The 17,046-nt window shown below is 37.1% G+C and overlaps 1 protein-coding gene across 5 annotated transcripts in view; it reads right to left on the bottom strand.

The window, feature by feature from the left end:
- Positions 1 to 1,345: 1,345 nt before the first annotated feature.
- OPA1 (OPA1 mitochondrial dynamin like GTPase) overlaps positions 1,346 to 17,046 on the bottom strand; it is an 85,737-nt gene continuing 70,036 nt past the window's right edge. For 4 of the 5 annotated variants that reach the window (XM_072727255.1, XM_072727254.1, XM_072727253.1 and 1 more), the window contains 2 exons: positions 5,608 to 5,675; positions 1,346 to 3,430 (listed from right to left, as the gene is read on the bottom strand). In XM_072727255.1, coding sequence (XP_072583356.1) covers positions 5,611 to 5,675 — 65 coding nt within the window. In that variant the 3' untranslated portion in view covers positions 1,346 to 3,430; positions 5,608 to 5,610. Of the gene's footprint in view, positions 3,431 to 4,343; positions 5,676 to 17,046 lie in introns of those variants that run through there. The other variant, XM_072727256.1, reaches the window with a different exon arrangement.

Below are 17,046 nucleotides of genomic sequence, written 5' to 3'. Positions count from 1 at the left end.
GATGAACAGACAGTAAGTATCATTTAGACGCAAAGTTCTGGGGGAAAACAATGAGAAAAGGGAGTTCACAATTAAGTGGTAGATGAAAGTAAGGGATCCTCAAGGGTCCTTCCCATTCTGAGACTCAGGTATGACTTTGCAGTAGGCCTCCCGTACGGATGAACGTGCTAGCATCATCAATGAAAATGACGGCCGTGGCAGCAAAATCCAATTAAAAGACATTTTTAATATATTTTATCAAAGAAAATAGCAAAATGTTTTGACAAGTATCAAGACACGAAAAAAGACAGCATTGTCTGACCATGGATTACAAGTGTGAGATGTGAAGCATGTGAAGTGTAAGGACCCAGAAGAGCCACATTAGGCGGCCTGAGACCACGGATTTGGTCGCACCGTGAGATCCCTGTGCGCACAGGTCTCTCCTCTCTCTCTCACCCCCTCATTAATACAAAGAGAAGTTCAAAGATGCTCTCCAATGTAGAATCGGGACGTGATTTAAATATCTTTAATTACTCATCTACACAAATGGCCTTAATTAAGCACAGGCAAAATATAAATTGCAGTGACGTCTATGCGGAGTGTGAAGGTTTCAAGAAATAATACAAAGTTCATTCACAGTGCACAAGTAAACACAAGGTTGAATTTTAGGTCTTTAAACACATAGCCACGATCATTCAAAAGTAAGTGTATTTGTAAGCGCGTCTCTGTACTCCTGAAGTACCTGAAACTACGGCAAACACCAGCGTGGAGAAGCATTATTTTGATCCCTCTTACAGGAAAACTAAAATACCGTATTTCTTTCTGCAGATAAATACATCCGAAATATACAATTATTAAGTAGTTAAGGAATTCACCTCTTAAGCCTATGCTCTGAACCTTTATCACGGGTGAATTTCCCAAATTATACGGTGAGGAAGCACCACGCTGCAATGTTCCCTACTCGGTTTTACACACCTCCTCTGCATTTGGAGGCCACGCCGCTGGTGGGAAGGGGCCCACTGGAGTAAAGTCTGAAAAACGGAGGGAACACAAAGAGGAGACGACGAAGCCACCAGGAAAGGCGGACGGGACGGCTCACCTGCAGCTGGGGCTCTGCGGGCCCGTGAAGCAGCAGGGCGGCCTGCTGCTACTGTGCATTGCCCGCCAGTACTGAGCTCGGACGCTCCTACTCTGTGTGTGGCTGTTCGTCTTCCACACGGAGCTCTCCTCGCTCTGTTCTTGGCAAATTCTGCCACGAGAAACAAAGGATTCCTGCTCGAGTTAGTACCTGACTCCTGTATGTTGAAGTGATTTGTTTAAATTTGAATCATTTGTAATTCTTGAACTATAGACACAACACACCGGGTTTACCGTTGAGAATCTGAATTTTATTTTTTTCTTTTAATAACATGTTATCAACCTAACATTCAAGGAAAAAAATAAAAAAGCATGCTTAGAATGAGATCAGCTAAAAAGGAGAAAAAAATATGTAGTCCATGATAGAAGTCCTATTACTGCAGGGGAGGAGGTGGTGTCTGGACTCTTACGTGGGATTTTTAATCACATTAACTTTTATCATCTATTTGTACGTTTAAATTACAAACACTGACCTCGAAATGAAGACCCTCCCATCCCCGTTTCTTAGATTTGTACAAAGAGATGTGAAAAAAGTACTCACTTAACATCAGCCTTTTGCTTGGGAAACATCTACAGACATACAGCTGAGGGTATTTTTCCTATCCACAGCACAAATAAACATGGTCCTATTTCTTTAGAAATAGATTTATAGTTGTAAGTCGTTGTGTTTTACAACTATAAAAATATTAATAATTGCATGGTGCCTGCTTCCGTGAGGGGTAGTCGCCACCAAGCAGCACTGGTTAGAGGAGTTAACCAGTGAGGTCATCTCCAAATTCGGCACAGGACGCTGGGCGGCTCTGCTCCCCTTCTGTTCACCCACCAGCCCTAGGGCTGAAAGACGTGAAATGTCTTTGGCTACTTATTGGCCACAGAACGATGTGGGCTGCTGACAGCCGTGTGCAGCTCGATCTACCTTTCTTCTCAGACAGTATAAAACAAATATTCACCAGATTCTGAATTCATGAAATAACTTTGTGATATCCCTCCAACTTTGCATATTGTCATCAGACCTTGAAAGGAATCACAGTGAAGAATATATTGATGCTAAATTAAAAAAAAAAAAAAGTGGGGTGGCAAGGGAACTGTTACCCACCATAATTCTAAAAAAGCTGTAAAATTAACTATAAAATAAAAACTGTCACACAATGGGCCTTTTTATTAGAATAATAAAGGCTTAATGAAATGGCAACAAACAGCAGAGACGAGAAAGACCATCTAAGTCAAAAATGGCATATTTCTGTGCTTTAAAGTCCCTTAGCCAATTAAAAAAAGAGTTATTTGTATGAAACACAAGAAAACACTGTGAAGGGACTGTAACTGAATAGCAATGAACCAAATCTTAGGCTTTTCTTTTTTACACCTTCAGCCAAGAGGGAGGTGGTCAACATTATTCTGCTGAAATAAGTTCTATTTAAAAGAGTCTTGTAACAGAAAGTAGTCTCGTTCTCGCTTTTCCCGATGCCCACCTGAAATGCTTGACCACCGTCTAAATGAACTCAGTCAGCTGATGATTCTTTGTCTTCCTTATCCTGTGTCACAATCCAGTAGCTCTGTCAACAGGCTCAAAAAACCCCACGAGTTACAGAAAACCCGGCTTGCCTATACAACATTCAAAATGAGTGAATCTGAAATGGGTGCAGAAAGGACAACAGGGCCAACGGAAGCGAACCAGGAAGCGCTGCTGACTTCACCTGGAAGGCAGCGAGCGCTCTCAGCTGTCACTGGAGGCGGGACCTCTTTCACCGGACATGGAGCTGTGATGGTCCAAATTAACTTATTTGAGGTGCTCTGCTCTTAGCTAGTCCTCTTTTCACATGATAAATGTGCACTGAATTTTCATCATCAGCTTCTGCACATAGAACGTTACAGATACAGACAACAACTCCGCGGGTTACCATCATCTTATATACAACTGATAGCTTTTCACAACACCTGGCATTTTCTCCCCGGAAAAAAACGGACACTGAGGAACATCCCCTCATGAATTAGTTGAACGAGTGCCACCACAAATGAGACAAGCAGGAGAGCAAGCTTCTTATCTTCAAGGACTGACCCTAACGGCCACACCACTTGTATTATCTCAATTTGTCACTTCAACACAGTAAAATAGGATTTTAATGCCATTCCCACTGTTCTTGCATTCGAAAGGCAACTGATGGTTAAAGTGCCTCGAACACGCATAAATTATTTTTATCCCATGACTTTATTTTATGTTTAGAAAGGTGAAATAGAAGGAAAAAAGGCAGGACAAGAGACTTTGGAGTTTTCTTTCTTCACATGTATGCTGAGGTGATATATTATGAGTAGGATTCTGTAAAAATAAACACATTTGATAAATTAAGGCATGAGGAGACATATGCAAGCTTTCTAAATTTTATTACTGCATGATCCTAAAAATACTGAAGCTTAACTGCCTGCTAGTCTTATTAAATTCAAAGTATCACCTACTATAACAAAAGAATGATATTACTAACATGATGTATGAACCAAAAAATACCGTAATTCATTTTTTTATGGAAAAAATTTAAAAACATGAAAATCAACCAGCAGAAGGAATCTGTATATGGCTGTGCTGGGTATATAATCATCAGCAGTTATCGGGATGAATTACGTGTAACTCTCAGGCTGAGGAACTCCACACATGTTAAAACTATTTCTAAGAAACTACCCTTAAAGTGCCTGGTACCTTTTATAAAATGGTCAGCATGAAGCAAGGCGACTACTAGTTTGCCACATTTATTCTTTTCAATGGATCCGCAAGGTATAAAACAGATCATGTGTCCAACAACACACAGATAATTCTAACAGTTCCCAGGGTTATACATCCCAAGGGTTGGGAAGGGCTGTAGAATCTAAAGACATGTAAGGAACAAAGTTGGGATGGTTTCCCCATAGACGATTAATCATCACAACTCAGCTCTGGGGCCTGCCCTGGCCTCAACCTGAGACACACAGTCTGGCAGGAAAAGGCATGTTCCCAGGAGCGACGATAACACTAAGATGTCACAATGACCAGCTAGGGAAGTGACACTGGCCACTGTGTGTAAAACACTGGCTCGCTTTAGGCTTCCTCATTTTATTAAAGACAGAAAGGCAGCTTACATCTTTAATGGGTTTCTGTGATTTACATGAATGTCCCCCTACCCCCACCTGTCCCGAACCACACTTATAAACAAAATTATCAAGAGAACTTTGGTACTGAAGAGGAGAATTTCCAAATCAAAAAGGCTCTCAAAATGTTTATTTCTCACATTAATTATTGATAATAATTATGACAACGAGGAAGATATCATAACAACCTTATGGCTTTAACAGAAAATTTTCATACACGAAGTTGTGTAAAGCATTTATGAACACAGGCACTGAACAGCAATGAATTAGTTTGGGGCTGTGTTAGAGATGATCGATATTTAGTCTCTAGATACGTTCTGCATCCGTCCACAGTAGCAGGTGTACTTCGCTTCCGGAGAGGAAACAAAGCGACAAAGCAGTACTGGAAAGCTTTCTAACTCCTTCCTCTCTCCTTCATCCTTAGTAAGCTGTTCTGAGGGCTAAGGGTCTGAGCTGTGCTTCCTTTTCGAGCTTGCTTTCTCAAATATACTGTCCTCCAGTGGAGGAAGACCCATAATTTGGGTAAAGAGCCTCCTTTGACATGAATGCAGCTGGGGAGGGGAATCTTCTCCTCCTTCCAGTTCTGCCTATGGAGCAGGCTGCAGGCTGCCTACAGGGTGAGGCTCACAGATAAAGTGATGAATTAAATATTTTAAATACACAATAATGTCTTAATTATAGCATTTTCCCTTTCTCAACTTCTTCAATAAAAAGCAAAAGACTTACTAATTAGAATTCTTTAGCAATAATTATGAGGTTACTATGCTACTAAGGCAAGTCTTTAAATATGTAATACTTAACTTGGAACATGCTTCCAACGCCAGACTAGAGAACTACACTAAGAGTCCACGCATTCAGAAGAGTACCACATTCTAAGGCTATCTGAGTAATTTTAAATGGGAGAAATGTTTTTAAATATAAGAGAATAAGATTAAGAACAACTGTTAGGTTTATTAATCAAGCCAAATAAATGCTTTGCAATTTAACACACACGTAATTATCCACTGAACGTGAACAATGAGGAATAAAATAATGAGAGCTACAGTTCAATTCTTTACATGCAGAAAACTGACGAGCCACATGCGTATTATGAAACAGCTTAGCTTTGTTTACCTTTGTTCTGTCCAAAATGAGTTCTAGAGAATATTTTTAGTTCAGCCAGAGGCAATCAAGTATTGAAAAGGAACATTACACATATAAAATGTAGAATTAGTTTCAGAGATTCCTGCCATTAAAATGATTTAATTACATTAAAATTGCTATTAAAGAATAAGCAGGATATAGTCAAATACAATGATAAACTATAATAATAAGTTAAAAAATATAAATTTTGCATCTAGTCAGTACCAATGCAGGAAGAGGACTTTGACTTATTACCATTTATTTTTCCTGATGAAGAGCTTCAATAAAAGCATCAAGTTTTTCTTGAATTTCTCTAACTTTCTCTGTGGAGTAAAAAAGATAACAAATTAGTTAAAAGTGAATTTCTTTCTCAAAGACAATACAAATCTTAGAAGATAATTATTCAATAAATGGTCTGGGATACTCTATTTGGGAAAAGGGGAAAAAATTACTTTAGCACCACACACCATCTGATATCCAAAAAAGGTTCAAATGGATTGTAGTAGTAGCTCTTAACAATTTTTTGGAAAGGGAAGGACTATGGGGTTGGTGACAGACTCTTCTGAGAATGTTTTAAGAGTTATGGAATCTACGTAGAGAAATGTATGTATAAAAACATATGTAACTGCTAATAGAATTTTAAGGAGTTCTCTGATTCTCTGGAGTCCAACCAAGGACTCAGCAATATCTGGAACAGAAGAAAATATAAAGTAAAATAATGGAACTATTTTTAAAAATTAAAAGAGAATACAGGTGAGCATTTAATAGGCCTTAGACTGGAAAGAGACTTTCTAGGATAAATGGGAAAAGTTATAAAGGATAAGATTACCAGTATGACCACATTAAATCGTATACTTTATATGTCAAAATGTCCTAAATTTAAAAGATAAAAGAAATTGTAGGAAATATCTGCAACAAACATGAAAAGGGAAAAACACTTTAAAAATACATACAAAAAAAATGTACTTTTCTAGCTATAAATTAATAAAGTTTAAAAACACCACAGGTACTGGGGAAAGACTTAGATTATTTTATCTGAATTTTATATTTTCATGTTTACAGCCTTCCAAATAAAATCTATACCTTCTCTCTGAAAGATTTCCTTCACAGGAAAATAAACTAGTCACAGTACACGTCAACCTCTGAATGTCAAAAAAAAAAAAAAGTAAGTCATGATTTATTCTACTTCATCGCTAATTTAATCATGCAACTCCTTTAAAATATAGCTTGTGGTAAGCCCAGTAACAAATATTTTTTGCCTGTTTAACATAATTCTACACATTAGTGGGAATTAGCAATTAAAGTGAAGTGACTGGTTCAAAACTATTGGTCTAGAGGCAAAACTGTAAAGCATTCTGCTTTGTATCTGGAAAAATCATTGTAATATTTTATTTATTTGTTTGTTTGTTTGTTTGTTCATGCGTTTGAGTGGGAGGAGAGGCAAAGTGAGGAGAGAATCTCAAGCAGACTCTGCTGAGCATGGAGCCCGACGTGGGCTCATCTCCTGACCCTCAGCTCATGATCTGAGCTGAAACTTCAGGTTTCAGACACTCAAGTGACTGAGCCACCCAGGCACCTCAGCACTTCTATCTTTTATATTTAAAAATAATCTGCAATTGAAGACATAAACATTTCTATAAGTGACACAGCAGTTGTGATGAACAGCCAATGAAAGGAAGAACTATCCTCTTTATGAATTCTTATTAGCAGTGCAGGAACTCAACAAAGCCTATAAAGCTGCATATCAAGAACATAGTGTCTTCATTTTTTTTTTTTTTTTTTTTTTTGCCAGTAATTTAACACTTCTACCTCTTGGTATTAGTCTGAGACTATCACAAAATCAATAGAGAAAAAAAAAAAACAAACAAACCCTGGGATCCCTGGGTGGCGCAGTGGTTTAGCGCCTGCCTTTGGCCCAGGGCGCGATCCTGGAGACCTGGGATCGAATCCCACATCGGGCTCCCGGTGCATGGAGCCTGCTTCTCCCTCTGCCTGTGTCTCTGCCTCTCTCTCTCTCTCTCTCTCTCTCTCATAAATAAATAAAAAAAATATTTAAAAAAAAACCCTACTGTTTTTTAATCAAACTATTTACTGAGCAAATAGGGAATAGTTATCGCAGAGGTGGCAATAATTCCTTAATTGCGAAAGTAAACTGGAGAAATGGTAAAAAGTAATCCCAGCCCATCTCTTGGAAGTTTACTCTGTACTATCTGTAAAAGAACAGTCAAACCCGTAAACTACATCCTTCCTCAAAATAAGGCCACATTTTTATTTTTAAAATTAATTCATCTAGTTGCTTAGAAATAGCTTCACCTATTTTCTTCAGTGCATTTTAGAGAGTTCCACATAGTGCAGTTCATCAGCTGGAGAAATTTTTTTTTTTTTAAAGGGGAGGGAGAATAGGAGAAAAGGAGTTTTCTATATGGCCTCACAGAAATTTGGAAATGAACAGGGTATTTAAAAAAATCATCTGGCTTAAATAGCACAGCGCATGAAATTTTAAACAGGTGTTTGAAAGCCTTGGAAACCCCTTTAAACATTTCACTAAGAACTATTTCTCCTTGGGAAACCTGTACTGTATGAAGAGAGGAAATCTGATTCTATTTGCTCCATGATCTGAGTACAATCAGGCAGCTGCAGGGCCAGCTCCATCCATCCTTTGCCCTGTCCCTGACCTCCATCCATAGCTGGACAATCTGTGAGCGGGCGGTACAGTAGCATCACTCACGAGACACTGTTCAGAGCAAGATCTGTTTGTATTGAAAGAGACCAAGGGCTACTCTAATGCAGGTGTCTAACTGTGGAGTCCGAATCAAATTCAAATTCTTCTAAAATTAAAGACGGGCAATTTTTTTCCCAAATGAAAGCAAACAGACTTATCTAATTACTTTAATAAGAAAACCACAGAATAAAATTGCCAAATTTTGCTTTTAAAAAGCTGTTTTTACTAAATATTTTACAATTAGAATATCAGGACACCATGCCACCGTATTCTGAAACCTCAAGAATGACACAAAGGGTATTTACTTAAGTAAGTCACTGGGAAGTAATGGCGGGGGAGCAGGGAGAGGAGGAGAGGAGAGGGAAGACGTAAATGTTAAAAGAAAAAAGGGTAATTTTGATAAATGTATCCTTTATAAATTTAAAAATTCATTTCTTGCCCCTTCATTTTATACAGTGCACTCAAGGGAGTAATATGGGCACACAGATGCCCTCTTACCTTTGAGAAGAGCTCCTTAGTCACCTCCTACCTACTTCATTCTAAGTCTATGAAGTGTCTACTCTGGGATGATTTTAAATCCCGTGTTTCAAAAAAAAAAAAAAAAAAATCCCATGTTTCGTTTGGTCCTCATACGACCCTGAAAGTGTCACTCTCAAAGACGAGGACACGAAGCCTGGAGAGTTATTAGCTCTGGGACATGCTTCTGATTCAGAAACATATTAAATTTGCTCCCATATATAGACTCTAAATGGTAACAAAACAAATGCTATTATTCCAAGTGTACTTGTTTTAAGTTTTACCTTTAATGTGAAATAAGATATGTTGTGCTAAAAGTTTGGGAATGGAATAGTTACCAAGTACTCTCCTAAGTAGTTCTAAGCCTAGGAAGGACTAAAAAACATACAACACATATTACCTCTTGAGAAGACTACATCTATACACATTTGTAATATAAGAAACCACAGAATAAAATTGCCAAATTTTATTTGAAGAGATCCTTGCAAAACCATACAAAAGTATGAAGCTGAACAAAGAAAGTCCAGCATCTTCAATGTCTACAACGTCAGACTCAATATACACACTCAACAGATACTTGATAAATGGTAAGCGAAGTTCCCAGAAATACAGCACAGAAAATAAAGGCTATAGGTTATCGAGAAAGAAAACATCACTTGACAGGCTTCCTGGGTGTTATGCCAGTGACCAAGAGGGCAGAAGCCAGGAGCTAAGAACCAGAGCCAGCCTGGGCACAGGAGGCAGCGTACACACTGACAATGAAGATCAGGGACAGCTGCTGGGTCACCCGAACCACACAAGCAACACTGAACAGAGAATACTCAGATCTCACGATACAATACCAGGGGAAAGAGAAACTTCAATTTAATTATTACACTTATTAAGACTAAAATATGCTGACCTTGTGCGTGTACGCACATACACACACAGGGCTTTAGAAAGTAGACTATTTCATTCTTTGCAAAGAAGCTACATTACAAATAACAGCATTATTTCTCGTATCTGAATTCACTCATTTTAAATTCTAAGTTTTCAGCACTTCCTATATACTAACTATGCCACCTGACTACATATAGAAAATAGAGTTATCCATAAAAATAGGGTTAAGTGTGAGCAACTAAAACTTTCTACTTTCTGATCCTTCCAAATTAATGTCCCAGTATTAGTGTTCTCAAGTCCCAAGATCTTACTGTATTTAACTATTTTGCTATTATAAATTTCCCACGGAAATGTGTGCACAGATTAGCATGGCTAATTACAAAACAAATTCCTTTTTCTATTAAATATTTGCATTTAATATTTATAGCTAGAGAGTTGTTATAAAATTTTAGATTAACTTGATAAATTAAGCCAACTCAGGAAGGGATTAACAAACCGCTATTTCTGTTTGAACTGCTATTTCGGTTCTGAAATAGGCAATTCTACATGTAGTGAATATGGAGTCTACTTTCCATTTATCCAATGTTTACTTAAAAGATGAACTATTTCAAACATCAATTCATTGTACTTCTTGATTGAGTCATGAATATTCCCATAATCCCCACCTCATAAACCGTTCATCTCAGTGAATGAAGTTCCTTCTCTTTTTTCTTTTCTTCAGATGACTTGACACCCATTCATGTTTTGGGTCCCTTTATCTCCACATGAAATGATACTGCTACTCTCAGTTTCTTTTTGAATCTTCTGATACTTGCTCTAAAAGTCTCAAATTTGGACTAATCTGTAATTAGGTTTTGAATACACTGTGAATACCAAAAGGCCAAACCTGGGAGAAGGTTCACTTCAGTGGTTAATAACAGTTTAGAACAGGAACAAAGAACCACACACAAAACACTACCACATGCACTGAAATAAATCTTTTACGACTTCTGAGGTTTTCGGAGAAAGCACAAAGACACGAACTGCGAACTTACTAAGGCAGTGTACTTTAAGTAAACCACACATCCAAAGATCAAAATGTACCTTAACAGAACTGTTTTCTAACATGCTGCATACATACTTTGTACCAAGTTTGAAGACACCCTGTAGGTGAGATTTTGCTGTAAAAAAGCTGATCACTAAAGGACTGAAAATTAAAAGAACAATTTTTAACATGTGATATATGTTGCTCCTAAAAAGGCCTGCCTTTTATTAGGCAATTATACAGTAAGTGCTCATTAGAAGTTCAGTATTGAGAGGAATTATCTAGAGTACTGGGAAACAAGGAAAGAAAACAAACAAAAAAGGTGAACAAGAGACCAGGTTTAAGATTCTCAAAGATATAGTCAAAAAGATTTAGATTTAGCACAAGTCAAAATTGTGCACCTTTTACATTGATGAGAGGAAAAACCAGAGAGATAGTCAAAGGCGTATAGCTAAATCCGACACTTCCCTGAATCTTGGCACTATAGTTTTTCCCCCTACAAATAGAACATGAATATTTTAAACACTCATTAATGAAGACAAACAGAATACTTCTGCTTCTTACAGAAAAAGGAGGCATCATTTCCTGTGTCCTGGAAAGCTATTTGAGACTGAGATGGTAATTTCAAAGCTAGGCGGGGTCCCTGACTTCTAGGGGTCTGCCGAAGGTGGTAATAGAGTTGTCTGGGTCATTTTCATTGTCTCAAAAGTTCAAATGGAAATCTTTGGCCCGAACTATATCTACTTTAGAGTTTTCTTAGGAACAATGATTATTTAGGCTGATAGAAGATATAACGGTAACTCTGTTTCTAATGAAAAAGATCACTGTAGACAGATCTTCCAAAACACAGACTTCACAGGAGTATACAATAATGAAAGGTGTGTTTTATGACAACAAATGCTACAAACCCCTAGTCTAACACCTTTAATAATCAAGGGAGCAGTAATTTTATATGGTTTTTGGTAAGATGAGGACATAGTGGATTAAAAGCTATGTGACAGCAGCAGTCAGGAGAAGCAGGTTTCTAGCCCCAGCTTTTGCCTTTAACTTCACAACCACAGTCATGTCACAGCTCTAGTTTATCTATAAAGTAAGGAAATCTGTCCAGAAGCATTCAAAGCCTGTACTGCTTTAAAACTTAGGATAGAAATATATTATTATGATTATATGTTTTAACTGCATCCTTTTAAACTTAATTGTCTTATTTGCTTAGTATTTTTTATTTATTGGATATTAAGCTCTAGTAAAAATTCAACTGCATATGACAATATTATCCTCACAGGGCTACGTAATTTTAGAAATACCAGTTTTATACTGTCCCCACCCCCATCCCCACCCCCAGCACAGCAATCAATGTGGGATTGCTTGCATGAATTATCTACGTACAAAAAAGTCTGTTATTTAATATCACTTGGCCTAGCACAGAACTTGCTATGCAATAGATGCCTATGAATACTCATTCACTGTTGAGTAATCTACTTAACAATACGTAATTCAAACATTAAAGATGACTATTTTAAAAATTTGCTATAATTAGACCCCCCCAAAACAGTATGATTTAGAAAGCTGCCTTAAGAAAGTCTATGAGACAAATTACAACTTTATTTTCTTCTACTTTCTCTTTTCTTAAGGCTCTTTTAGCTAATAAAATCAAAACCACTTAAAACACTTTCATGATACAGTAAAGCTAATTCTCCATAAGACTTCAGTATGAATGAACACAGAGCAGCCTTACACTTGGGTCTTTCACTTTCATAAGTAAATGGCAATCGTAATTTCATCTCGGCTAACTATTAATGCTTACGGAACTGCTCTTAATTAATAGAGTAGCTCCATTCCAGGTTTTTGTCACTGTCAATGAGTGTAAAACCTTGAACTTTGTGCTACCTGTTATTAAAAGGCTCAGCTGCAAGAAGAATTCATATTTATGGAAGATTGTATGGAGGACACTAGACATTAGCTACTACGTAAGTTTATCTTTAGATAAGTCACACAGCTACGTATCTGGACTGCATCATTTTGATTTCACCTAGAACTGCTTATGTTATTAGCCTACATTGAGCCAAAACCCAGTAAAGAGCCCTGTGAAACTCATGATTATATGTAGTCACTTGATTTACTTTATCCTATAATTCAGTGAGGATGGAGGAAATTTCCCTGAGGCACTATATACTAGGAACACCTATGCTTCCACTAAGCAACAGCGTGTCTGTCAGCCACCAGCAACACCACGTCATCGACTTTGTTTTCCATTTTGCATCAGCTGTCTAGGAAATTCAGAGCTAAATTTTCAGGTTACTTGCAAAACGAGAGAACCCCTGAGCAAGTATTTTGAGGGGGTACCAATCTTATCCCAGGTTTCACATCATTCCACTTGCCTTAACTTTCTTTCCTTTCACTCAACTTTCCACTCAAGCATTTTTACATCTTGTAAAGGATAGATCTTTGCAAAAGCTGCCTCGTATCTTTTGGAATAGGGCAGGGAATTAATGAACAACCTAACAAACTAGTTCATAGAAGGTGTACCACTAGGCAGCTGATTCATATAATATGCCATAATACTTGAAGAGTGGTCTTTTTATGCTGGCAATGTTTTTAAAATCAGTAACTTAAAAATATATTGAGGGGACAATTAATCGTCCATTAATTTAGTTCCATTAACCTTCTATAAGTAATTTCTGCATGGGAGAAAACATTTTTATTTCTGCTCAATGTTTGGAAAATCCAATGATACAAATACGTATATTAAAGCATTTCTTTTTAGCAATGGGAGAAAAAAAAATGGTTAAGTTTTTATGGTATTCAGGATTGTCTTTTAAATGTAAAAAAAAGGGGGGGGGATCCCTGGGTGGCTCCGCGGTTTGACGCCTGCCTTTGGCCCAGGGCGCAATCCTGGAGTCCCAGGATCGAGTCCCACGTCGGGCTCCCTGCAGGGAGCCTGCTTCTCCCTCTGCCTGTGTCTCTGCCCCTTTCTCTCTCTCTCTCCATCATAAATGAATAAATTTTAAAAATCTTTAAAAAAAAACTAAATAAATGTAAAAAAAATAAGATTAATAATCATCTACTGTGAATTGTTTTATTCTGTATCCAGTACATAAAATGTTACATATTATTTATATCTGTCTACTCAAATTATAGTGAAAAAAATCTTTAAAAGTTATATTTTAGCTCATTAATGATACACTGTTTTATTCCCCCACCAAAGGGCTTAAATACACTATTTCCAAATGAATATATTCCTTCTGTCTCCACAGAAAAATCTAAATATCAAAACAATTTCTAACATATGATTTAGGTTATTAATTGAGAAGACTAAAAAATCGTTAGCCAAATGACCAATAAAATATTCGGTCCAAATCAATTAAGAAAGCTTTAAAATAACTCATCGTCCTTTTTCTTTTCTATTTCCCTCTTTTTCTTAAAAGTACATTTTACTCTGAATTTTGTTAGAAGGAAAGTTGAAACATTTTAAGAAAAGGAAAACCACCCAGGCAGCCTTTAAAGAGACAGGACATCATTTATCACCTGTGAAGACAGATTTATAAGAAGAGGGCCCCTTCTGTTCCTTTAAGGCTGCAAAACAGATGGGAAGTGAATGGACAGTCAATGGGACAAGAAAACACATGGGAGGTGCTGCTGTATGTATGTTCCCAGCATAAGAAAGAGGTCAAGATTGTAACTGCATGACTGGGTCCTGGAAAGGGTCTTTCTTCAAGCTGTTACAAAGACAAACGCTGTTCCTCATCCTGCTGTCAAACTGTTATAAATATTGGTTTGTCAAAAGACCTTCAGTACTGAAGCCTTAAAAAGGAGGCGTAACAGATGAATGAATCATGAGAATGATTCTTAAACAGTCGGCTCATTAATGTAATTTTTAAAAGTAAAAAAGTAATATGTGAACAGACACTGTAATTCTGATTTATGAATCTACCCAAAAGTTTGTGAAAAAAAAATACGGAACTAACAATTGCAGGTTTTAATAAAGCTACGATTTAAGCGAGATGAAAAACAAAAATGAAATACAATTATATCTCTTAACTATGACGCTGCAGCAGGACAAAGGATTATTATTAAACTTATCACAGGAAGAACTACTGGCATTCATGTTTTGTTAGGCTGATTCTGTACTGAATTTCAGTCATTTCTCACTATAACCCTGTAAAGAGGCATCATTGTTGATGCTGGTTCCAGAAGTCAGGATAAGGCTCAAAGAAATGAAAATAACTTCAGGGTCAGTATTACATATTCATTAATTTAGAAAATCACCTTTGCATTTTGTCACAATTTCTTATTTTCTACAGAAAAGGCAAATTACAAAATTGAAACAGCAGTAAAGAATACAGATTTATAAATCTGTACATTGATCTTTTTTGAAGAATGAAACCATTACATTATGTCTTTAGGAGACAAATTCATCGTTCAAGATTCCTAATAATTAGGAGAGTAGGTTCAAAAACTAGCACACTGAAAATAATATAAAAAAGGAAGCCAAATTACATGAACTCGGTTACCCACAGCAAAAACCCAAAGACTAAAGAGTAGAATCCTAAAACAAACCTAAAAAGATACTACCTCTAACACATGTTGTGAGCTCCAGCTTTGCCAAAAATATTTACGTAACTGGCTAAATCGTTTCCCTCAATGAACATTAATTTCCCCATCTGAACAATGGGGATAATACTTTACAAGCAGCCTCCTATGCCTTTGCAAGGCAAACGCGGAAATATGTAACATTTTCTATAAAGTGTAAAACTGTACACAAACGTCAGAGACAGCTGTAGAGCTCCAAGCACGATTTGGATCCCAAAGTACCAAATACTGCAGTTACACGGGAATACATACTTTCAATTCCTTAATGCTCCCCTGCCCCACTGCTTTCTCTTGGTTGTCAGCACTCTTGGAAAAAACAAATTTGGCAGAAGTGAGAAAAAAAGATTACAAAGCTATGAGGGTGGATGGCTCAAAGTGGTGGTAGCAGGCAAACGTTTGAAGGTTTTTCTGGATAAGAGAATCAAGATCAAGGCAGAGCAGTCTTACGATGGGGATGACGTGAGCATCTTTGGAGAAAGGACAGACACAATGCAGGCATAAACACACACAGGAAGTGCCCGGGTCCTGGATACAGGTGGGGATTAGCTTTCAAAGCAGAGTGTACGTTTTGAACGTTCTGTGTATGTTTTGCTAGAATATAGCCTTTGAGATACCTGACCTATTTAAAGTAACTAGTACCATATGAAGAAAAGGAGAAATTTAGCTTATTCTGATAAATGAGAGACCAGAAATATGAGCAATGGCAAAGAAGTGAAGATTGGTGGTGTTAAGGGAAAGCTAACCTAAGATCTCCTCAGGAAAAATGTTCCAGAAATGTGCAGAAATTATGTCCCTAAGACCACATTAAAATTTTTGTTAAAAAAAAAAAAAAGAAAATTTTTATTAGAATACAATGTTACAGTGGTTTTCTCTGGGTAGTGCCAATTGTTTTAAAGATTTGCCATCTATGTTTTCTAATTTCCATGATGCATATATACATGTACTAGTTCTATGCTAATAAGAGGGATTAAAACAAACGCCTCAAATCCTGGTAGTGTACTTGGTGGAGACAGGCAGTCTGTCTGTACCTATGACTCAGAGAATGAAGTGGTGCCTCAAGGAGACTAAACAGGCGAGGTTAGAAGGACTTGAATTCCTTCACCAGGAAACAGATCTAACTGAAGTGAATAAAAAACCACCAACTCGTTTCTACAATGGACAATACTAAGGAAGAAATGAAACAGCTGTTTTAAGAGAAATTAAAATGGACTATTTCCATATGTAGTAGGTAACAATGAGGCAGGGAAAATCTATTATCTTACATGGGTTGCATGAGCTGAAAATTTTACCAGTCTCAAGAAAGATTTAAACTCATTTTGCAGATATAGATCCACAGTGGGCATTTACTAGAAATCAAAAGAATTCAAAGTGAATCCCAACCACCAGGGAAGACCTCATGACGCGCAATTACTATCTAGTCCCATGAAATGTCTCACGGCATCACTATCACCAAGAAATTACTGGGAAAATATTCAGTCACTTTTAAAATTGATCATAATTAGCTTTGTCATTTCCACGAATACAGTAATTAAGAATATGAAATTTCTAAGGCAATTTTGAATTATGCTTATTTGGGAAAAGAAACAGTTTAGAAATGTATAAAATAGTAAACAGTTAAAACTTCTTTTGCCTTTTACTCCCCTCTCTACCCTGAGAACCCTACTTCATAGAGATTATGAGTTTTAACATGCACCAATTCATCCTTTAAGACTGTTCCTTTGGGGGGGGGGGGGAGGCGCAAGCTGGTGGGGGGGCGGCTCCGCCCCCACCCCCCAAAAAAGACCTTTCCTTTAAAAAAAAATGTATTCATATCTTGCTTAATTTTTTTTTAACATAGTGTTTCACAGGCCAGTTGATTGTTTTATGATTAGATTTAGTTTCAATGAGTAGATTTCATTTTTTTTCCACCTTAGCAATGGAAAGAATACATAAAATATATTTAAAAAAACAAAACAATCAAAAT

Source organism: Vulpes vulpes, chromosome 11, assembly GCF_048418805.1.
Source record: "Vulpes vulpes isolate BD-2025 chromosome 11, VulVul3, whole genome shotgun sequence".
Taxonomy (NCBI): Eukaryota; Metazoa; Chordata; class Mammalia; order Carnivora; family Canidae; genus Vulpes; species Vulpes vulpes.
This window is presented reverse-complemented; position numbering and strand designations above follow the sequence as displayed.